The 24,041-nt window shown below is 43.5% G+C and overlaps 1 protein-coding gene across 1 annotated transcript; it reads left to right on the top strand.

The window, feature by feature from the left end:
- Window positions 1–327: 327 nt before the first annotated feature.
- Window positions 328–22,933, top strand: LOC142360447 (protein ELYS-like). Its single transcript, XM_075412659.1, has 24 exons — window positions 328–448; window positions 1,478–1,731; window positions 3,915–4,095; window positions 4,807–5,014; window positions 5,989–6,105; window positions 6,962–7,046; window positions 10,741–10,891; window positions 12,136–12,268; window positions 12,357–12,538; window positions 13,008–13,069; window positions 14,013–14,141; window positions 15,921–16,011; window positions 16,100–16,189; window positions 16,352–16,492; window positions 17,269–17,373; window positions 18,156–18,249; window positions 18,429–18,552; window positions 18,665–18,721; window positions 19,726–19,872; window positions 20,622–20,809; window positions 20,981–21,125; window positions 21,217–21,348; window positions 22,547–22,694; window positions 22,779–22,933. The coding sequence occupies exons 1-24, from the start codon at window positions 328–330 to the stop codon at window positions 22,931–22,933; spliced, it is 3,240 nt and encodes a 1,079-aa protein (XP_075268774.1).
- The last annotated feature ends 1,108 nt before the right edge of the window (window positions 22,934–24,041 follow it).

Below are 24,041 nucleotides of genomic sequence, written 5' to 3'. Positions count from 1 at the left end.
GGAAACTTGTGAAAACACCGTTTTTCTTAGATCCCGTCTTCCTAATCCATGTGTGTAGAGTTGCACTCAGTGCATTGGGTCTGTTCCTGTTCTTGATCTTGTCGATCCCTCTGTGCCACTTGTTGGTGATCTCATAGGCGTCAGAACAGCAAACGATTCTCCTCTTGCTTAGCTGTGAGATCAAAAAGTCTCCTGAGTGCCATCTTTTAAGGAAAAGCTGTGTAGGAGATTATTGACTGCACACTGATGAAACTTCTGTCAATGTCAAAAACCTTTATGGCTGCTGTGAGTCCATTTTTGTGTTTCTTTCTTTCTTTACAGTGAAAAATGCGAGGCCTAACAGCTCAGGTAACCAGCAGTCTGCTGCAGTTTCCAGAGGTGACTGTTCAGGCCCTTGGGGAAGATGAGAACACCCTGGATTCTGTGCTGCACGGGAAGTTTTCTGGAGGTGAGTGTTTTCCTTTGAATTTGGTCTTGGTATGAAGTTGTCATTGCCTGGAGGTTACCTGAAGCATCGGGTCATGGTATCAGCTGTGTCAGGTTGGTGCGGTCAAGGTGACTCACCAGGTTTAGAGAGAGCAGAAATGGTGTTTTGTCGATTATAAATGCCAATATTAAAACTTTAGTATAGTTAAACTTTCAAATTACAAGCACCTGCACCAGTCTTGTGCTATTAAAAGAATTTCCATAAACATGCGGAGTCAGTGAGCCCTCCTCAATTTCTAATGAAATAAAAGGCAGTTTTCGCAAAAGTACGAGTGTTGTTTGGGGCCGTTTGCATTTGCACCGTCTCAAGCTCTGCGACCGTGATAGCATCACGGTGCTGATGAGTACGCAGTGCGAGCTGCTGAAAGTGGCTAAGCAGATGAGGTAGTTGCCTTTCTAGGCGATCTGAAAGTGGAGCTGGGTGCTTGTCGGGATGTCTTGGCTTCTCTTAAGACGAGGTAGAATCTGTCTACCTGGCTGGAAATGCAGGACTTGAGTTAATACTCCCTTTGAGCTTGAAGGAGTTGAGCGCAACGGAATGTGTAAACATCCCGTGTAGAAGTGTAAATTTCCTAACACAGTGCCCATTTTAATGTATGAAGCCCAAATCCCTGCCAAAGCAGGCATGCGTCAAGTGAAATTAATAAACTAGAAATGAATTGGCTTAGAGTTGTTCTGCTTGAAGTACACTGCAAGGCTTGTATTCTCATACGCATCTAGATGACTTCTAGTAATACGAAGCTGCAGGTGGTAGAAAGAGTATAGATCAATGTATTGTCATCTTTATCCCAGACAGTCAAGTGGAAAATAATAAGGGTGTTGATTTTAAGATGTATTGCTTGAGAATTTCAATGGGTGATTTGAAAGAACTGACCGGGATTCGGTAAGGCGGTACTTTTATTGAAGGAAAGGGGCAGTGACTGTGATTTTTTCAGTTGTCTCCAGTCTTCCATTGGAAATGTGCTTTAGTCAGCTTCCATTTCTCTTACAGGGAGAAATGGGCTAGCATGGCTGGCGTGTGGTCCTCATCTTGAGGTAGTGAATTCTGTGACAGGAGAGCGGCGCTCTGCATACTGTTTCAGGGGGGCAAAGAAGCAGCCTCCCACTGTTCGTGCAGTAAAGGAGTTTTCCTGGCAGAAGAGAACTGGACTGCTGGTTGGGCTGGAAGAAGCAGAGGGAAGTGTTCTCTGTCTGTACGACCTTGGAACATCACGAGTGGTTAAAGCGGTTGTTCTTCCAGGAAAGGTACGTACTTTTTCAGCAGAGAAAGGAAGCTTTTGTGTTCTTATAAAATCCTGTTTCCGGAAAAGGTTTGGAGCCTTTCTGTGAAGGAGGACTTTTATCTCTCTTGCATTAGCATACCATCACTGGAGAGTCTCTGGTCAAGAGAGCTTGGATGTAAAATCTTGGGCTTAACAGTACCATCCTCTTTGAAGTTCCCTGATAGTAAAAGAAGTCTTCTGGTTGAATTGTAGAGCATGTAGTTACCTAATTCTCCGCTTCCTCAAAAAGGCATTGTAAATGATCTTTTTTTTGGCCAGAGTGAAAAATAAAAAATAAACCCCACGCTTCCAAGCGACTAGAACCTACATTTCTGAAATGGTTAACTTCTGCCAGAAATGCTGTCTTTAAAATACCTCAGACTTCCATAGCTCTGCTCTAAATGACTTCGACACATTCCCATGAACCTCAGACTAACTAACTTCTAAGTTGCGAGTAGGAGTAAGGGTAAGCAAAACCAAGCCGACAAAGTTTGCACTGGGCCACTGTCCATATGATCTGAATTTATCCTTGAACTCTTACTTCCAAATTAGACATAATACATGTTTTTAATCTGCCCAACTGTTTCTCTGATTTTCAGACGGATTGTTTTTTCAAGTCAAATGCAGATCTGCTCTGCACATCACTTTCTGCACCTTTTGTCATGGCTGTTATAAGGCTTTAATGAGCACCTTAATTTTTTAATATTTTAATCTTAATATTTTCTGTGCGGGTGTATGTTCTGCGGACTACAAAGTTGTACAGGTTAACGCTAACTTTGAGCAACCCTGGTCCAAGACGTAAAGCCGTTAGTGTATTAATGCAGGGTGTTTATAGTGACTGTATGACTGCCTTTTGGTGCAAGAGTAGATGTGTGGTCATGCAGAGAGTAAAGGAAGGAGTTTTCAAGGAAATCTGAAACAAAGCCAAGTTGTCTGAGTTACCATAGGTCTTTCTAAAGATTCGATGCTTGTGAGCAAGAGGAAAGGTGAATTGTGTGGCAGACTGGCAGGGAGTGTAGTCATAGCAAGTGCTGGATCTGGGAGAGGAGAAAGCTTTGGGGCTGAGGGCTTTGGTTATTTTTCCCTAGCTGTGCGGGTAAAAAAAGTGTCTATAAAGCAATGCGCTCCCTTGTGATGCTCACTTCTTTGTTTTCTTTTCAGGTACAACTTTGTTGGTGGTGTAAAGCTCCCTGTTTCTGTTATGTTGCATTTTGTAAGCAGGCGAAAGGATAGCCCGTGATCTTTTGTTGTATAGCTTTAGTGCAGGAGTCTTCACGTGCTCGTCTCTCTGCGCTAGCAGTCAGTGTTGTCCTGGGACGTGTTGCAGGTGCTGACAGGTCTGTCTTCGCTTTGTCCTAAAGCCGCATGCAGAGCGCTTTGCCTGTGCAAGAGCAGTGTGCACGTCTCCCTTTAGCTGGAGCTGGCTTTTCATCTAACAAGCTGCTGTTCTCTTTGCCATTGCTTTAGGCTGGCTTTTTAAATTTTTGTTCACATTCCTAGATGTGCTGGTGTGCATCTAAAACTGCTTCCACTTATCGGGTGGTTATTTTTGTTCTAAGTGAGGACTAGTGTGCGGTTGACCAAGCCGCTCTCTCGCTTCAACACTTTCCAGAAGTGTTTCCTTCACATGGAAGTGGTGCGTCTGCCATGCAACTCGGCCGCTGGCTCGTCTGACGTACAGCCACGATTTATCCTAAAAGCTGTTTGGCAAAGAAGGCATCGACGGTATCACAGAGCTGATGGGCTGTGAGCAGTGGGAGAACTCGACTTAGTTTTGTCCTTCAGTCCCTTCAACATGATGAAGTTTCTTGCATGTGACTAATTTTTTCTGTTTTCTTGGAGTTCGTTATTTCTAAGCAGGAAATGGACATTGGTAGGCTGTAATACTAGAATGCAGCATTGAAGTTGAAGTTAATTCAGTGAAATAACCACAGGAAATCTAGTAAATGGAAGGCAGCAACAGATTTTTGTACAGGCCTCCCGTTCCGTTCCCCCCCCTCCCCATCCCCCTCCTTTTGCTGTGATTGGGAGACAATGCTCTTTTTGAAGTCTTATGATCCTGTATTTACTTTCTTGTTTGTGACGTGCTAATTCTGCCTTCACCTAGGAGTGATTTCTATTTAGCTTGTCAAACAGCTTCACTATTAACTTGTAGTTTTCCTGTAGGTAACTGCTATAGAACCCATCACTAATCATGGAGGACCCAGTGTCAGCACTTGGCACCTTCACCAGAGCCTGCGGTGGCTCTTTGGAGTGGCAGCAGTGGCTACAGATGTGGGTCATCTGCTTCTGGTTGACCTTTGTTTGGATGATTTATCTTGCAATCAGAATGAGCTAGAAGCATCAGGTAAGCCTGCAGTTTTAAAACTTGCGTTTACCAGTAAGACAACGTGTGTCTTTGCAATAAACAACAGGCATCCCGCTTTGAAGGCAGGAGCGTGCAGCCATTCACGACTGCTGGTTACAGATGGCGGGCTGTCATCGTACAGTCCTGAACCGATTAAAATGGGAGTGGCTTAACACTCCTTCTAATGCTGTAAGCGCCTCCCTGCTGCCAAGATCCCTCCGTCAGGATGATTCTTGCCAGTGAGGTGTAGGAGTTTTACCATGTGAGTCGTGCAGCTGCCTGATAGGCGGTTGTGTCAGAGGTGGCCTATTTCTCGGGAAAGTGCTGCTGCTTCTGTTAATTGAGTTGGGGCAAATTTTAGGCTTGCTTTTTAAAATAGATCTGACTGCTCAAAAATGGCGCCTTTGGATGAATAATTTGAAATAGCCCTCTCAGGAGGCCCGAACTCCTGATTTACAGAGTCCAAGAAGAATTTGTCTATGAAGGTTAGACTTTTACCTGGTTTTGGAATAGGAGTGAGAATACCTGTCCGGTCGGAGAGTTCTTCTGTTCTTTGAAGACGTCCAAAAGGGAAGTGGCAAAGAAGTGTTGCATAAGTGGGTATTTTGCCTGGGATGGTAGAATGAGATTCTACGTGTTGTCACGTCAGTGTTGAACATGCAATGTAAATGGCATAACACGTTCATTTGTTGCGTGGTTCTGTGTGCATAGGTCTAGAAGTTGTCAGTAGAATTCCTGCTGAAGTTCCACAGAGAAGAGAAGCTGCGACCAGAGAAGGGAGCCATCTCTGTTTCCAACTACAAAATCCTTCAGGATCAGCAATATCAAGCCTGTGCTACATCAGCAGAAGCAATCAGCTCGTTGTGGGTTTTTCGGATGGCTACCTGTCACTATGGAATATGAAAACTTTGAAGAGGGAGTAAGTAGGCCTTTACCCTTGGCCATGCCTGGAGGTGCAGGGGTCTCCATTTTTTGCTGAAGGAAGTAGGTTAATGTAAAGAGAATGTTTTCAGGGACTGAGATTCTGAGTATAATCTTGGAATGCTTAGAAGCCCTCTTCTGAAACTACTAGTGAGTCACACATGGAGTGAGTGGACCACCTGCTCCCCAGTGGACTAGGACTGTTTTCCTTACTGTGCTTGTGGATTGTGGGAGTGTGGAAAGCATGCTTCTTTGGGTTACATCAAGCACTTAGGATGCGATAGAGCTGCTTTCTCTAAGACAGGTTGTTCTCTTAGTAGTATTCAGGGAAAGCAGGAAAGTTGTGTATTTCGATGAAACAGGTTTTAGAAATGATTTTTCAGAACCAGTTACTGCGATTAGGGCATACATTGAAAGGCTGAAGTATGTTCACAGGGTGATTGTGGTGATAACACTCTTTAAAGTGCCCAGGATGAAACTAGTGAGACATGAGAAATCAACAGCTGACCTGCTCCTGAAAGTGTATTCTTTCCAACATTTCCGCCTTGACCGAAATAGGGGATTGACCCTAATGTGAATGAAAGTTTACTTGGAACACATGGAGATGAGAGTCAGGGACTTGTGAATTTATAAGCAACAGAAAAATGAAGAGATGATTTTAAATGTGCCAAAGAGCAATCTCACTTGAGACATTTGACCCAATTCCGATAGGGATTCACTTTCGCAAATCTGCAGTGACTCACCGGAAACTATTGGATGCTTAAACAGGCAGTGGAGAATAATTAGGTGGCAAGAGTAGGTTGTGAAGGTACAGAGGATGTTCAGAAGTCTGGAAGAAAAATGTTTTACGTAGCCCAAATAAAGCATATAAGGAGCTCTTTTCTGAGGAGATGCTTCTACCCTTCTACAAACAGTTAGGGGCAGTAGGCTCACCTTTTTTTTTTTTTCTTTCTCATTCTTTTAACCGCATAGGCACCACTCTCAGCTTGAAGGAGGAAGGATTCCTGTCTATGCTGTCACGTTTCAACAGCCTGAGAATGATCCTCGCAATCATTGCTACTTGTGGGCTGTTCAGTCTACACAAGAAAGGTGAAGAAAAGCTTAGTACAAGGCACCGTTGTGTTTTTTTTTCTTAAATATTTCTTCACATACAGTTGATACATGTGCATTTGTTTTGTTTCTTTAGTTGTGCAGGAGATTGTCTCAGGTACAGAAGGTGTTAAGCTTACGGTGCAATTTTTACAGGATTGACCAGATGTGAAGGGGAAGGGAAGGGAAGGGAAGGGAAGGGAAGGGAAGGGAAGGGAAGGGAAGGGAAGGGAAGGGAAGGGAAGGGAAGGGAAGGGAAGGGAAGGGAAGGGAAGGGAAGGGAAGGGAAGGGAAGGGAAGGGAAGGGAAGGGAAGGGAAGGGAAGGGAAGGGAAGGGAAGGGAGGGGAGGGGAAGGGAAGGGAAGGGAAGGGAAGGGAAGGGAAGGGAAGGGAAGGGAAGGGAAGGGAAGGGAGAAGGAAAGGGAGAAGGAAAGGGAGAAGGAAAGGGAGAAAGAAAGGGAGAAAGGGAGAAAAATCTCTCTCCCTCAGCATCAGCAAGCTATTGAATCAGCTCAGCTGTTCATAGAGTGACAATCTTTTAAAGTTTGACTTTAAAGTAGTTTTTATCAAGAACTCTGCACTATGAAGAACAAGTTCCAATAATGTTGAGTCCATGCAAGAGGTTAAGGCCTTCCAATTGCATGGTTAGCATTGGCCCCTGCAGCTGTTAGTGTCAACACTGCCTTCTTCATGTTTTAGTGGCTAAATGTGACCAATGACCAGGTTTTGGGAAGCAGTGTTTTTCTTTTGAGCAAGAGCCTGCTATGAAGAAAACTGCAGTCTAGACCTAATAAAATGAAAATGAGAACTATAAAGCAGCTTTGTAATCAAATGTCATCGTTTATACCTTTTTCAGTGAAGGTGATGTTGTGAGTTTGCATCTGTTGCAGTTAGCATTTGGTGAGAGAAAACTCCTGGCATCAGGACAAGTCATGTATGAGGTAAGACGTGCATGTATGCGAAAAGACGAAAAGAGCCATTTTCACTAAGTGAGTAGCCGTTGACGTGTCAGGGTAAATCTTTACCATCAAAATTCAGAGATGTCTAGCAAGAACAAATAATCTTTTGCTGAGTCTTCTTGGGCATGGCCTTTGTTCTTTCCTAAAATACGGTCCTATATCTTTTGGTTTATATTCTTGTTTTTCTTTTGCGCTTTGTTAACTGGAGTTCAGATGAAATGTACCTGCAGTGTCTCTTCAGTGTTGATCGTGAAAGTTAGTCGCTATATAGGTAGCTCGTTCTACTTTTTGGCTGGGTTACCTGTGACATCTCCTCTTAAAGCCAGCAAGAGAAGTCAAGACAGAACAACAGTGGTATGATTTGGTCCAAAGAGGATACATAAATTTTTAGAACTGGCTCCAAAGATGTTGTGTTTAAAATAGAGAGGAGATATCATTTGCAGATGACACCAAGCTGAGTGGTACGGTCGAGACACCAGAAGGACAGGATGCCATCCAGAGGGACCTGGACAAGCTGGAGAGGTGGGCCTGTGTGAGCCTCATGGAGTTCAACAAGGCCGAGTGCAGGGTTCTGCACCTGGGTCGGGGTAATCCCCGGTACCAATACAGGCTGGGAGATGAAAGGATCAAGAGCGGCTCTGCTGAGAGGGACTTGGGGGTACTGGTGGACGAGGGGCTGGACATGAGCCGGCAATGTGCACTGGCAGCCCAGGGGGCCAACTGTGTCCTGGGCTGCATCAAGAGAAGCGTGGCCAGCAGGTTGAGAGAGGTGATTCTACCCCTCTACTCTGCTCTGGTGAGACCTCACCTGGAGTACTGCGTTCAGCTCTGGAGCCCTCAGCACAGGAGGGACATGGAACCGTTGGAGCGGGTCCAAAGGAGGGCTACAGGAATGATCCGAGGGCTGGAGCACCTCTCCTGTGAGGACAGGCTGAGAGAGTTGGGCTTGTTCAGCCTGGAGAAGAGAAGGCTGCATGGAGACCTGATTGCAGCCTTTCAGTACTTAAAAGGAGCCTATAGGAAAGATGGGGACAATCTGTTTAGTAGAGACAACAGTGACAGGACGAGGGGTAATGGTTTTAAACTAAAACAGGGTAGGTTTAGGCTAGATATAAGGAAGAAATTCTTTACAATGAGGGTGGTGAAACACTGGAACGGATTGCCCAGAGAGGTAGTGGAGGCCCCATCCCTGGAAACATTCAAGACCAAGTTGGACGGGGCTCTGAGCAGCCTGATCTAGTTAGCAGTGTCCCTGCTCGCTGCGGGGGGGTTGGACTAGATGACCTCTAGGGGTCTCTTCCAACCCAAAACTTTCTATGATTCTATGATTTCTATGACATCTCAGCTATCAAACAATTTGAAGATGCATCTGTGTAACATCTAATTCCATTCCGTAGTATGCTTGAAACTCTTCCGTAATCAGTCAGAGCAATTCTTTCCTCCTGTTTTGATACCTTCTCTTGCATATTCTCAGTAGGTATGGAACGAAGTAGGGGCGATTCTTGTATCATATTCCTCTGTTTTTATAGGGACTATGTGTTTTTTTTACTTTTGGGGATGAGATGAAGTTTTGACCTTGGTCCCTGCATATAGGACAGGTCTTTCCTCATTTGTAAATGTTGCTTTTGAATAGAAAAAGGTTTGGTGTTTGGAAAAGGTGGTGTTTCTTTAAAAGGCATTGTCTCTCATGGCACCAAGGTGTAAATATCTTCAAGTGATTCTGCAGGTTCTAAATATGGATGTCATCTCTTTATGGGCATTTTTTTCTGACATAAATATACAGGGCTCTGGAGGCACAGAGCACCCTGACTGGGTTTTTAGTTGTAAAAGGGCTTTCGTTGCAGTGCACTTCTGCATCTCTTGTAGTGTCCTGTAAGGCCTTTGGCAGGTTGATAGGACGAAGTGCCTTTAATATTTCTTCAGTTTCATTTTTGAACTTCTGCTTTGCTTTATGCTCTTTTAAAAGTTCTTTGTAAGTACAGTCTTTGCAGTGGCCAAGACAAGACCTTGTAGTGTGGGCTGCTTTGCAAGAAAACCCGGTTGCCTATAGCCCTTCCTCTCGTGGGTATTTTATTCTGTCTCGACACTTTAATGTTAAAATGTGGGACCTTTTCCTAGTTGGCAATTCTTTGCCTTGGTCATCTTCCTTTCCTGAACAAGATTTGCCGAGTGTCTGTTTCAGCAGCTTTTAAATGTGTGTCTGCTAGAAATTCCCCTTGGTGCTCTTTTAGAAAGGCACCCAAAGTGATTAAATTAGGTTCTTGTGTTTGTGACCGGCGACAGCTGTGGGGTGGTTAATGTAAGACTTTCAACCCTCTGCAGACTGCGCAACCAGTAATACATTGCCAGGCTGATAGGAGGTGTGAGGCACCAGTCTCTGCATTTGAGATATTTTACTCGCCTGCTGTTTCCGCTTCCCTGTGAGGAGTGCTGAGGAAGATGGCAACAGGAACCAATCTTACAAGGTGGTGGAAGGAAGAACTAAACAGCCGGGCCCTCTGTGGAGAAAAGACAGGTTCTTCAGCCACCTTCCAAATATACTACAGCAGCGCTTTACATTCCAGGAATCAGACTTGTGGCTATGAAACAGGGCATCTTTGACTTTGTATCGTGGTAATAAGTCACAAACAGGACTTCTGGAACACATGGCACAAATGAGCGTCAACTGTGGCCTGCAAGGCTGTTGTCAGTCTGTGCTCAAGTAATTAGCCTAACAGTGTCTTTATGATCTGCTTTCAAAGACCTTTTTGATACCATGTCAGCAGTTGCTAAATGTAGTGCATTGAATGGTCGAGCTGCTGTTTGTCCACAATACACACATTCCTGCGTTGCATGGCAGACAGTCTGAACGAATCCTGTATTTGGAAAGCCAGTGTTTCAGTTAATGCTTACTTAGAAAGTGGTGGTATCAGAGGCGCATCACAATCCTGCCAGGGTTTGTGTACATCTCAAAGCAGTTGGCTGGCTCTGTAGTAATTTGTGATCGTAAAGACATTGTCCATGCGCGTAGCACGTCCTCTCTGTTTTCCCCTTGTGCTGTTGGCTGTGCTTGGTGAAGGAGCTGAGCTGAGGGATATTTCACCTGTTAGTTTCTGACAAGATTAGAGGAGGAGGTGGTAAGAGCTTCCGTGGTTTGAAAAGAGATGGTTAATCAGTCAGCAGTTCTCATGGCTGCTAGTGAGGGATGCATTTTCAGTGTAGCAGTGTGCCTATAGGTAATACCTCTCGACAGAGCTTTAGGTGCAGTAATGGCATGACTTCTCCAACTTGGTCAGTTCTGTAATGAAGACATGGAGCGTAGAGCTCCCAAGTCTGGGACACTCAGGATCGGTTTTGTATATTTTGCATTATTTCAATTATGATTAATACTATTAGTATTATTAGTGTTATTAATAAAACTTTTCATATTCAATTTGTACGTCTCTCTCCCTTTTCCTCCTTTACCCTTCCTCTGGTGGGAGGGTGAGGTGTTAATAGAGCGTCTGCCACTGAGTTTATTGCCGCCCTGCTTTAAGTGGTGACAGGGAGTTTCTCTTTGCCATCAGAAATAAGCTCGTGGGGAATATACAATATAGTAAGCATGTTCTATTAGATAGATATGTTCTTTGCTGTTTCGGTATAATGTATGTTCTTACCTCAACTAGCCCTTTTCTCTCTTCTTTTATTTTTTCCTCAGGGTTTGGAATACTGTGACGAAAAGTACAGTTTAGATCTCACGGATGGAGTCTTTCCCTTGAGAGGGCAGACCAGCAATACCAAGCTACTCAGCTGTCAGACTGTGGAAAAATTTCGCAACCGTGTTGACAGAGAGGAGAGTGTTAATGAAGGTGTGTTGCGATGTCCATGTGTGGTTATTCTAAAAGAAATGGTGTTGGAATCTAAGCAATGAATTCTGTTCTGTACCCGAGTCCAAAAGTCTTAAATATCAGTAGAGACATGCTTGTTTGGGTTATTTAAAAAGAAAAATTGGGTGCTAAAGTTGTGTGGGACTTCTTTAAAGGAAAAAATAAGTTTCCTTGTATGCTGGCTGACATGCTATAGCCTTGTATGGTGGGGTCACCTGTATAATGCTGGCCAGTCGTTTTCTTCCTCCAGCTGTCATCTTGGAGGCATGAGAGAATTTCCTCCTTTGCTTAGGAACGCTACCTGATTTTTTTTCCCCTGTTGAAACAGGGCAGCTGGTTACAAGGGGTGTTCCTCAGGGCTCAGTATCAGGGCGAGTTCTGTTTAATATCTCTGTCAGTTGTCCGCACGAGGGGATCGAGTGCACCCTCAGTGAGTCTCCAGATGACAGTAAGGTGGGTGGGAATGTTGATCTGCTTGAGGGTAGGGAGGGTCTCCAGAGGGGTCTGGACAGGCTGGATCTATAGGCTGAGGCCAATTGCATGAGATTCAACACGGCCAAGTGCCGGGTCGTGTGCTTGGGTCACAACAACCGTGTGTAATGCTTCAGGCTTGGGGCAGAGTGTCTGGAAAGCTGCCTGGAGGAAAAGGACCTGGGAGTGTCGGTCGAGAGTTAGGTGAGTATGAGCTGGCCGTGTGCCCAGGTGGCCAAGGCCGCCAACGGCCTCCTGGCTTGTAGCAGAAATAGTGTGGCCAGCAGCAGCAGGGTAGTGATCAGCCCCGTGTACTGGGCCCCGGTGAGGCCTCACCTTGAAGTGTGTCCGATAATCATCTGTATGCTTTCCAAAAGTAGCAATGTATGTGTTCCAAGCATATTTTGTTTTGCCAAACTGGTCATCTAGCTAAAGGTCGCTTGATCAGCTCTTCATGTATGGAACACTTAAGCAGCTAATAACTGTGTATTTGCTTTGGCTTGGAACCGATGCAGTCTGAACAAGAAGAAGGGGCAATATGACTGAACCTTATCACAGAGCTGTTTGCTAGTCCGTAATTTTGTTTTAATTAATCTTTTTAATTACGAAATGATTTAATGATTTAACCAATGTTAGGAATTGCTGTGTTTCACGAGTGCTAAAACAGAACAAAGCCAAGCCAGAAAGTGGTGTTTTAAAATGATCAGCTATCTCATATTTTCTACCTCTAAGAACCAATGTCTTGTCTTTTACAGTAATATCTCCTGAAACCAGTGTATCAGTCTTCAGCTGGCAAGTGAATATGGATGGTCAGGGAAAACCACCTACTTATTTGGGTGTGTTTGACATTAATCGCTGGTGTCATGCTCAAATGCCAGATCCATTAAGGTAGATTTTTTATGGAGTTGTTTTCCATACCCCTACCAAGAAGTCGTTTGAAAGGTGGCGTGTAGCTTATGCACTTGTTTTCTTGAAGGCCAGAAGAATTCCTTGATGACTGCCCCTATTTTGCACTGTGGTCACTGGATGCTGTAATAAGCATGACGTCTCCAAACCTCATTTTGGATATTCTGGTACGGGAGCGGAGTCTAAGTCGGGGAGTTCCACCTTCTTATCCACCACCTGAGCAGTTTTTCCATCCAAGCACCTATAATTTTGGTAGGTATTTCACTGCTTTTAATAGTGACGAGCTTCAGTGGAGGTCAGGTGCCATTTATTGGTTCTCATGTTCATTGTTTGTCACTCAAAAGGCAAACCAAAACCCAGCAACCTCCCCCCCAGCCAACTCTGATTATGTTGTAGTGAGAAGGCATTTAATGTTGTGAAACCTGTCTGGGAGTCTGCTGAGTTTTGGGGTTTGGTGCTTTTGTAATGTAGCCTGTGAAGTGGGGATGGTGATAAAATGAAATGGCTTTGAACTGAAGCTCAAAGCGCAGCACCTCCGCAGCACTAGAGATGAAATTTCCTCAGGCAGTAATGATTTTTTTGTACAAGTTTGGAAGCGATCAGATGAAGCAAATGGGTGCTCAGTTCTCGCTTTCCAGATGCTGCGATTTCAAAAATGTAAACTGGCCATGACATAACAGTGAGAGTATGGAAGGCTGTCAAAGGTTCATTGTTTCTGCAGATGGTACGTGCTTGCTGAGCTCCGGAGTCGTTCACGTGACTTGCACCGGCTTCAAGAAGGAGGTGATCTTTTACTGTTTCTTTCTGGAGAATGTCAAGAGACGTGCCTTTTCTAGGTTTTCTGTTGCACTGCTTTCAGTGTCAGAGAGCACTGTCTGCTTGTCCTGCCCGCCCACACGCATCATTGCAGTTATATGCTGCCAGTTTGATGCAAATGGCAAGGCTTTAGGTCCACTCTTGGAACTGTAAAACTACCTTTTCTGCCTCCTGTGGAAGCACGATGAGGGATTGAGTGACCAGAAAGGAATACAAGGTTGCTCTAGGAGCAAGAACAAAAGTGTTGTGGCAGTTGGGGAAAGCGCTTCCTTCTGTATTACCCGTCAGTCAAACTGCCTGCATAGTCTAGAGTTTGGGTTTTGATCCCTGATCAACTTGAAAAAGGAGGACAGAATGGAGAAAATGCAAGAGCCTTTAACTGTTGAAGCAGAAATGAAAATATTTTCTCCCAAACTTGGCAAAATTACAACATCTGAGCCACTGCGCAGATTGTAACAGTTAATTCTGAATGAATTTTCAGCTGGCCAAGTATTTCTGGCATAAATCAGCTTCTGCACAAACAAGCATGGAAAGGGTCTTCCAAAGTGTGATTTCAAGTTGTGTGTTAGTTTTAGCTTATCTAGAGTGTAGTTTGTGCTAATGGTGAGGGAAAAAGTAAGGCCTGTGTATTGACAGAGAAGCTAGGAGGTACTTAATAAAGCATTGCAAGGGCTGATGTTTGGTGTTATGGGGCTTTCTTTGATAAACTGTAACTGTCAGACTGGCTGCCTACACTCTGTGAGACTCTAGGTAGTAATGCTTACTCAGATTGCTAACCTGAAGCATATAACTGATGCAAGCTTTCTAACAGTTTCAGTGAACATTTGTATTCTTTCTCTTAGTGGTTCTCCAGAACCTGCGTGATTAAATAAAAAGGTTGTCCTAATCTGTATTTTGACTGATGTTTCAGACCTTGAATTTTCTAAACAAATCTGGTCCTTCAATAACTGAAGCCATTCATGAGAGCTACAACAGGTGCCTTGTAGCTGGCTTGCTCTCTCCAACAGTGGTGGATGTCGAGCCATCCAGTTTGAGTCAGGTGAGTGCGTATCAGGGAGTCAAGGGGGAGCTACATCCGTCTAGTCTGAGAGGGCCGTAGAGGCTACGAGACATGGTCATCTGATTTCCATTATCTTTGCCAGTTGCATTGAAATGCAGGTGTTGACTTTAGTTAGCAGAAGTAGTAGTAGTCTTAGATCCCGTCCTATGGAGTTTGACTGGGAACAGCCCTACCAGAGCTGTCTTTAGAGACCCGTCTGTTAGTTCTGTGCCACAGGTCCGCACAAGGAAGCGTGCAGTCAGTGCTGGTCATGCGCAACTGAAAGCATCTTTCCCTCAGAACAACCTCCCATCCCGTCAGGTTCTCAGAGTATTAGGTTTAGTGCAGTAGCTGACGATGTGGGTGTCTCGGTTGGATGCAGGCTAAGTTTTCCACTTGCAGTCCACCAACTTTTCTCTCTCTCCTCTGAGGAGTTTCGTGAGAGATGGAGCCTTTGTGATGAGCAGCCCGTCCTCAGCCAGGCAGGATCTAAGCCAAAGGATCAGCTAGGCATCATACAGTGGAGCAATGAGCAGGAAGGGGAGAGTGGTCTTCCCACTGCCCTCGTCTTCCTGTCTACTGGATTCTTCACCAGATTTATGGAAACACGTCAGGGCAAATAACATTTCCGCACAGTGTGGTAGCTCAAATAAATTTCTTGGCCAGTTGACCTAGCCCGTAGACTGTTTATTTTCCAAGCCTGATGTGGACCCTTACATTCCAGTCAGATCTTCTGATGTCAACTCCATTTTGGAACGAACTTGGGAAATTCAGTCATTTTTGAATAACCTTTGCTGAATGGTGACTGTATTGTTCCAAGACTTGTAATGCACTCAAGCGGGGATTTCTGATGAATGTTAGTAAGACAAATTTCAGAATTAGGGTCAAGAAGCTTGGTTTGGAGTTCTGTTTGCCACTGTAAGTAGTCCTTGGGTGTGTTTCCTTCTCTGAAACCAGTTTCCAGAGAAAGACGGAAATATCACTTGTGCATTCTAATGTGCAGAAACTGCTTTGAATGTAATGATTTTGCTTAGCAGAGAAAGGTACTTCTGAATGTGCTTATAAAAAAGCAGAAGAAAAGCCCTTAAAAAGGGAAGTCTTACGAAGGATCATTGCACCTGAAAGAAGTATCAGAACACCAGCTGAAATCAGCTGCTACTAAACAGGGCATGTCTGTGCATAGCTGTGCGTTCTCCTTCGAAAGGATTACCACTACAGTATAATACTGTCTTTGCAGAGCCCAGACTGTAAACCTATTAGCATTGAAATGTTTCACTTCTTTTCTGTCATTTGAGAAAATGATAATTCCATGTTTTGGGTGTCAGAGCTGCTTCTTGTCTTCATAGTCCAGGAAGCCGCTTGACCTTAGCTTCGCTGTTTCCACGCAGACAGTGCGTTTGTTCTGTCCCCGTCATGCATTCCCGATGGCAAGCTTCTCTGCACAAGATGCGTGATGGGTGTTAGCAGAGGATGTTACTGACAGTAGTTGATTGGAACTCAGTAACTGAAGACTGTCATGCAGAGGCGTGTAAATAAAGATGAGAACGAGCTTTTGGGAATTTGAAATGTCAGAGGAAAAGGTGCTGTGTTGCTCAGACCAACCAGCAGTCCAGCCTGTGGCTAGAATAAAGCAAAAGCATGTGGCATTAGTTGCATGTATACTTACTGACTTTGTGATGTCTGAATGAGTATGCAGTTAGAAGCAAACATTTGCTGTTGCAGGTTCAGGTATTGAAAGCATCTAGAAGAGTCTCATCTAACTTTGTCCGCTCTGTTTAGGAGGAGCGGTTGGAAGCGGTCTTGTCAGCTGCTGTCCAGGCAGGTTCATTAGCACTTCTGACTGGATGCATTAAGCGTTGGACATCGGAAGGTAATACTTCTTGTGGTGTTTTTATGTTATGTGTTTTTTAGTTTGAAATTGTTGATTCATTTGTTTGTTGTTGTTTTTGTTCTTAAAGAGCAGCCAAGTTCTGCTGCTAATTTACGGTTTGTGCTTGAGTGGACATGGAACAAAGTGATCTCTACAAAAGATGAATTTGACCAGACATGTGAGTAGCAGTGGAGTCATTCCGCAAACACAAACTCATTCTTTCTGATTGAGCTTATTCAGTGATGCGCTGGCCGATGTCATTGCACGTGCTTCTTGAAGCGTACTTTGAAACTCTGAGATGGGTCTGCAGGCTAATGATTTCCTATTTCTTCTTGAAAAGGTGTTCCGCTGTTTGATGGCTCTTGCAGCTTCATTGACCCACAGATATTACAGTCTCTGCAGCACTGCCAGTTGCTTTTGAGCAACCTTAGCACAGTCTTCAAGTGTTTTCTAACAGAAGCACAAGAGCTTAGGGAAAAAGGTTTGTGATAGTCTTACTGAATCTTTGGAATGCTTTATCAAGATTTGGAATTGTGCTTGGGTTGTAATTGTGGCAACCTGAGCTTTTCTTGTGTGCAGTGATTGGAAGGCAGTCAAATTTAGCTGGGAGAAGGGTTTTAAATGTGAGAAGTTGGGACCACACTTACTAGGCACTGAGTTCAGGGAGATAGTTTGTCGTGGAGTTCCTGCAGGTGGGTGGGGGAGGCTGCATTCAGGCAGAAGCTAAGGAGGCAACTGGGTTGAAATGACAGCAGCTGAACGAGGTCATGCTGAAAGGTATTCCTTTTATTTCATACTAGCAGTTTATAATTGCCTGCAAATATTGTCTTGCAAATGAGTAACAAATATAGAGGAAGCGTAAATGAGTAACTGGTACAGTAAGTGACTTGAGTTTCTCTAGCCTTTTCTGGTGTCAATTGTCCTTGGCCTGTTGAGGGGAAAGAAAGACAATCCCTTGGCTTCAGCAAAAAACTCTGCTATGTAAGAAAGAAATGTCTTGCTGACAAGTGTATTTAATAGTCCAGGCTGTATTTTTTTCTATTTTAACTTTTAGCCACTCTGGTTCTTTGTTGGGGTTTCTTTTTGTTTTGGTGGTGATGGTGATTTTTTTCCTTCAGATAAGAAAGTGATACAGAGTGAACAATGCAAAGACAAAGATTTCTACGGTGCTCTGTTTATACTTTCCATTTAGTATGATGGAGTTTTGTGAAAACAAAAGGAATTGCGTAAGAAAAGTCATCCTATGCCTTTTTTCAGGTTTTACAGACTTGACAAATAAGCAGGTGGTAACTGGCCTCGTTTCTTTCTACGCACAAGTGGTCATCTGGTTCTGTCGATCCAGTCTCCTTCCAGAAGGTTTAGGTAAGCATAACCTGTAACACCTTTGTAAGGAGGAGACTATCCAGGAAGCGATGTTTGTGAACACATGCTTAGCCATGCTTTTGTAAATGTTCTGTCAATAACAAGCCGTGTTGCTTCAGTGACAGCGTATGCTGACGCTCTGTTGGCGAAATTGAGATTGGACTGTTTTTTCAAATACATAGAAAGAATGTGGAATAATGCAAGCCGTTCCTGTCCTGGGTGTTTTTAGGAAGAGCAATAAGCCTCCGACTTTGAGGAGCTGCTTGTGCCCACAGCTTGAAATGCTTGGGATTTTAAACAAATTGCTGTTAAACAACAGATCTGGGAACGCTTGTTTTTAGTGTAAAAACATGACCTGCAGGTCTGGAACTTCTTTATTGCTTGAGGAAAAAACACACTTTGGAAATAGTTCTTAGTTTGGGTGGGTTAGAAATTCTATTGCCAGCCTTAATTGTCGTACAAATGCTCACAGGACATGTTCAAACAACCACTCCTTTTCCAGATTGTTTTTTTACGGTGAGCTTCAGCTTACACTTCACATTCTGAATGCTACATCAACTGTAAACTTGAAATGGCACTTGAGACAAGAAGGAGTTGAGTCTTGTGTCTTGTACCTCTGGTAGCGACGGCAGAAACAAGACTGGCTTCTTTGGGAACTGGAGGCTTGCCTGTGCTGCTTGCTTGATGCTTAGCTTGCCTGATCTTCTCTCTTTTTAATGAAAAATTCTAGTTCAAAAGTGTGCTAGTACTTCTTTAACTTGCTTTTGCTTTATTGCCTGTAGATGATGATATGCATTTGTCTAGACCTTTCTACAATTATCCTCTGATTCGGAGCTACTATACTGGGCATCGACAGAAACTGGAGCGTTTGTCAAAGTAAGGCTTTCAGGAAAACTCCCGAGCACTTCCACTGCAAATCCTACTGTAAATGCTCTTTCCTGGACGAGCTTACTAGCATATGGGTGATATGCCTTGGGGTAGATGATAATAGGCTACACTGGGAGGCTGGCATTTGTGTTTTCCTCTGTCCAAATCCTTGCTACCTTTTCTTCCAGAGGCAAATGGGATTCTGACTGCTTGATGATTGATGGAATGGTTTCCCAGTTAGGAGACCGAGTTGAGCAGTTGTGGCGGAGAGACAGAGGAGGAACTGGGAAATATCCACCTGCTAGTTTACATGTGAGTGTTGTGTTCACGGAAAGCAGCAACACCACCACCACCACCCACCCAAAAGCCAAGGAGTACTGCAAGACAGGAGTTTTTAAAACACTTTTACACTTTTTCATTTCAGGCACTGCTGGATCTCTATTTGCTAGAAACTGTTGAAGAAAGCCACAAACATGCAATTGTATCCTTTCTAGTTGTTACACCTGCAGGACATTCATATTTCATGACATTTTTCAATTTATGTTCCAAACACGATGCAAGAGAAAACATTTCATTTAGATGAAGTTGTAGGCAGGAACATTGTTTCATTTCTGTGTCCTGTGGCGTTTTTATGATGTTTTAGCCCCATCTGTAGCAAATGGCTACTTGCTAAAACGATGCCCTAAACCGTGCTGCTTCAGAGGAAAAGGATTTCTAACAGTGGTTTACGAGTACGGGGTTTTTGCCCAAATCATCCATTTTCCAGCACAGCTAACAGTGCTTGCAAAAGTGCAGGCACCCAGAATAATCAGCAGAGAGAAGAGAAAAGGTGTTGGGCAGAAACTGAATTTTGAAGCTGCTGAAAGACACAGAATTGCTTTTGTTGTTTGTCACCTAACCGGAGAGGGGAGCCTAGAGAGCAAGGGCGGTAAAAACTGTTGTACCCCAGAGCTGTCCTCTTGGAACGTGTCCCTAAAATCGGCTGTCAGCGGGAGAAAATGACAGTACCAAGAAGGCATCCACATACTGCTTTAAATGCAGTGTCCCTCATTCGGAGCCAAGTGGTGTTGTAGGGACACCATCATTTCCATTGTTTTACATACTCTGGAAATGAGGAAAAAAACCCAGCTGCTGACTTTGTTTGCTTGAATAACTAAGCATTGGATGTTGAAATGTGTTGAAGGTCCAACCGGTAGCTCCACTGACTGAAGAGGGAGCCTGAGTTTCAAACTGAAGGATTTCAGTGTCGAAAGTTAACCTTTCTGAATGCCGTACAGCAATCACAGCGTATTTCTTGCTGGGTCTTGATTCAGCATGCGGTTTTGTGGTTAGGACCTGACTAACTTCAGCTTACAATAGCTTAAAATGGCGAGACTCTGCTTCCTATCACTCTTATATTCTTCTTTCGTTCTGTTATTCTAAATGTAATGTGATAAATTTTTGGTCTTACAAATGTATTAGCCTTAATTAGGTACGTGATGTCAGACAATTTACTTGCTGCTAGATATCAAGCATTCCTTTCCGAATAAAACAGAAACTTCAGTCGACTCCTTCGCAGCGGCCTTTGCTATACCATGGGGTCTTGTAAAGCTTGTTCAAGGTTTTTGGCTTCTAGATCACAATGATTATGAAGTAAGTATGCGACAGTTTAGTTAGACATAGATTGCAGTACAAAGCTGTAATCTAGAAAATTATTGAACGAAATCAGTGCCACTGGTGCGAAAAAATTAGAAGCTTCTTTTGGTATTACTGCTACGACACCTTCAGCCGTCGATTATGATTTGCGGTTTTGTTTTAATTCCTTTGATGGGACATTGATTAAAGCAAAGAAGAAATCAACTTTCATAGTGCTTGATAGTGGAATTTTCAAAGCCACTCGTTTAGGTTGTTTTCAGCAGACCAGTTGAGCCCTTTCTCAAAACCAGTGCTTTAGGTACTTTAAATATGAAAGCTACGATCCTAGCAGCAAGATTGAGACAGACGACTGCAAAAGTGGCTTTTCCACCTCGTTCATGTTCTTTCTGACGGTGAAGGTTCTTTGCCTGTCACGATGTTAATAGAACCTGTTTGTCTGGGAGAATAACATGGCCTTGGGTAATGTATTTGTCCAAAGTGATGTTTGCGTGCAGAGATTTGGGTAACCTAGAAGAGCGTGGATTACTGCTTTGAAAACACTCGCATTGTTCTACATGGCTAACTGATGTTTTTTTTCTTGCAAATACTTCAGAGTTTGTACTTACGTGTCCTGTACCAAGGGTTTCATTAGTTAGTCTTCTCAGTTTATGTAACGCCCATTCACCCTTACTTCAGAAACTTTGGAATATGTTTGTTGCACGAGTGTATGTAGACAGCTTAATACACCTGGTCTCTAACTTCTACAGAATTCGCTGGCCCTGCTTTTTCATCCAGCTACAATCAAAACTGAGTCATGGCAACATACGAGAATTCTGCAGTCCCTCATGTGCCAAGGAGAGCATAGGCGAGCCCTCACCTACATACAGATGATGAAGCCATCAGTGTCAAGTGGTAGTGAAGCGCAGCTTTTCCTCACTGTGCTGTTGTCCAACAGGTAAAGAACGATGTCCCACCATTTTGGCCTTCAAATATTGTGAAAGGTGGAGAACAAAGAATACCAATGACGCTCCCTTCAATTTCCTTTAAAGTCTGAGTACAATAATTGTGGGCGTCTTTTTGGTTATGCTACTAATATTGCTTGAGCTCTCTAAAATATTCTTTCCAGGTGCGTGGTGGAGGCTTGGGGTCTGTTACAGCAACATGCCTCGAAGGTAAACATAGAAGGGCTGTTAAAACACATGTATGAAATCTGTCAGGAGATGGGACTAATGGAAGACTTGCTGAAGCTACCTTTCACTCACACTGAGCAAGTAAGCGTGGACAAGAAAAAAAAACATCATCTCTTTGAAAAGAGAAGAGGCAGAATGCTAATGGATTTTTGAAATGCGTTATTTCTCGTAGGAGTGTTTGGAGAAGTTTCTACAGACCACTGCTGGTGTTCAGAATCAGGAATTTCTCCTAGTCCATCATCTGCAGCGTGCCAACTATATCCCAGCACTGCAGCTGAATCAATCAGTGAAGGTTAATTTTGCGGTAAGCGTAAAAGTTCTCTCAAGTGTGTGGGTTTTTGTTAGGTGTTGCTAACCGTTTTTGACAGTACTCAGTGAAAATCCTGCTTTGTTTTTTTTTATCCCTTTCTGTGAAATACTAGGAATAAGTTTCTACCCCTGAAGTTGCAGCTGAACCTAGAAGTTGAACGAGATAGTTCACTCCTCCAAAGCCACTCTGTGAAGTTATAAATTGAATGCTATAGACCATTGTTGCCTCCACTTAAAAGAGTTTGTTAGCACCTGAGGACTGAATAGAGGGCTTTCCTATCAGCCAGTCTCATCATTCGGTTATTCCGATGCACATGTTCTGTGTGGTTTAGGTTATTGAAAGTTGTTTGTGCCACTCCTTTCTGTGGAACGGAGAGGCTGTTGTGTGTCATCTCTTGTATCTTGCGCACAACTTTATCTTTCTAGCTGAGAGCTTTCTGGATGCCAGTCTGCAGGTAAAATTCACGTGGTGCTGGGTTTTTCGTTTGGTTTTTTTGTGTGTGTGTGTGTTTCCTCAAGTTACAGGGCGAGCTCTGCAATTCCACAACTTTCATTTTACCACTTGTATGACAGGAACTCTTATGTAATGTCTGTTTCTCAAAATAGCCAGATTAAATTTTGTGTTATGGGAATTTCTGTTACGGATGTGTGATGCGCTGGCTGTTTTCCGGAACCCTAGTTTTCCAGTGGATCAGAGTTCTGAGGTGGTTTTGGAAGTTTTAGATCCTGCATGTGAAAACTTTCATCCACGCAGAAGGTGTGTGTAGGTAGCCTTCTCTTACCCGTTTTATATTCACATCGTTTTGTCCAACGTCATTTCCAGTTGCCCTGTATGTCCAGACATCTCGGACCTTGGTGTATCAGGAAACACAAGCCCGCTATTTCGTAAGCCTTTTGAAAATGTCAGGCAATAACAAGTATATCAGAATAAGGTTCTGCAGAGGGCCAGAATTGTTTGAACTTCAATGTGGCAGGTTGGTTTATTGTTCTAGCGTTCCTTCCACTGTACTAAAAATACCAGGTGAAACTGGTGTGTGCTGATGGGGGGAACCTGCTGCTGTTCCGTGCGGTGGACGTGTTTCACTATACATGTAGGGGACATTTCTTCACTACTTAGAAATAGCACAGTTAGTTCTGTGCAATGAAATTCCTGGAATTAGTTAACTTTTTGCTTTGCGCTTCTCCTTCATCAGAATGATCGTGATCCTCACTTGAGAGAGAGAGCAGTTGCCAGACATTCTCTATTAGAGCAGTACGGCAAGATCCTTCCCAGAGTTCAAAGGAAGCTGGCTGTAGAGAGAGCCAAGCCTTGTCGTTTGCCTTCATTGGCCTTAAGAGAAGGTAATTTTTAGGGGGGGACTATGATGGGCAACTAACCATCACTTCGATGACCCCAGGCTGATACGTTTTCCTCTTGCTTTACAGTTGCAAGACCAAAGCCATTATCAACCATAATAAACCAAGCTAATGCAGGACGTGTGCATACAAGAGCAACTTTCATCAGCAGCGTGTTGTCCAAAATCAGAGAAGTACAGGTAGCAAATGAGCAGCAGACCAGTTTCTCACCATATGATAGGTAAGCAGCCTTTTAACAAAGTTCAGTCTTGAGCTTCGGGTTGGAGGGAGAGAGAGAAAGAGAAATCCATTTGAATTATGTTAGTGTTTTGGAGGGAAGGTGCACCTGAATAAAGCTTTGTTTGTCTGTTTTACACATAGAATATATAACATTTAAGAATCAATACATCATAAGTAATATGTGTCGAGAGAGAGTTTTTCTGCTATAATAACCTTATTTGTGCAAATACATGTATTTACATTGTGGTGAATGTGTTTACCATGTTCCAGCTAGCTGCAAATAAACCTATGCTTACCCTCAAGCTGTTGGTGTGTGAATTTTGACAGACTGGACTGTGTGATCAAATAATGATCTTACACCACTTCCTGCCCAGTTTCTGCCTCGTTTCTGCCCTTTTGCAGTTAGAAATAGGCAGAATTTTAAAGAGCAGAAAAGAGTCTCGTAGTTGTCTGATGATTTTCCTACAGGTGGTACGGTGAAAGAAACTCGACCTTAATTTCTATTTAATGTGCATGCTCAATTAGGACCTGTTTGTTTGTGGAAAAGGAAGCAGCTTTCTCACCAGATATTTAAAAGCTGCAGCTGCTTAGTGATAAAGACAGAGAGGGTTCGTAACGAAATCACCATTGATTTCAAGTGGTAACAAATACTGGGGCAGACTTTTGTTGAGTTCGTTCGCAACCTGCAACGTAGCAATTGGTCTGTTTCTACAGAAGACCAATAACAGATTGTTCTTTAAGAGAGCTCTGTTATGTTGTTATCTAGCGTTGGATAGCTGGGAAGAATGTGAAGTACTTGATTCATTGCATAAAGGGAGCCACAACTTGGAGGTAGATATGCTGGTAAAGGACTTCCTAATTGTTCTTAGTTCCTTCTGTTTTGAAACTTGAAGACTTCACAGTGAGAAGGTAATCGGTAGAGCTCCTTGAGGTTTGTTTTGCAGCTTGATGATGAATTTTTCTCTTTCTGTTGATGAAGTGAAACAGAGCACCAGGAGTCCAAAATGTCCTCTTCATCAGAAGAAAAAGCCATAGCGGTTGCAACAAAGCCACAGCTTTCTGACTCCCGGGAGGTGGACAGTGAACGTATGTACTGTATGATGGAGACGTTAA

This window comes from Opisthocomus hoazin, chromosome 2 (assembly GCF_030867145.1).
Source record: "Opisthocomus hoazin isolate bOpiHoa1 chromosome 2, bOpiHoa1.hap1, whole genome shotgun sequence".
Lineage (NCBI taxonomy): Eukaryota > Metazoa > Chordata > Aves > Opisthocomiformes > Opisthocomidae > Opisthocomus > Opisthocomus hoazin.
The sequence above is the reverse complement of the archived record's forward strand: the minus strand, read 5'-3'. Positions and strand labels throughout refer to the sequence as shown.

Bases quoted from the DNA above. Each gene is read 5' to 3' on its own strand.
- LOC142360447 (XM_075412659.1), top strand. From the start codon at position 328: ATGCGAGGCCTAACAGCTCAGGTAACCAGCAGTCTGCTGCAGTTTCCA. The intron at 10,892-12,135 runs GTGTGTTGCGAT...TGTCTTTTACAG, and splicing joins AGAGGAGAGTGTTAATGAAG to TAATATCTCCTGAAACCAGT. The intron at 12,539-13,007 runs GTAGGTATTTCA...TTGTTTCTGCAG, and splicing joins TCCAAGCACCTATAATTTTG to ATGGTACGTGCTTGCTGAGC.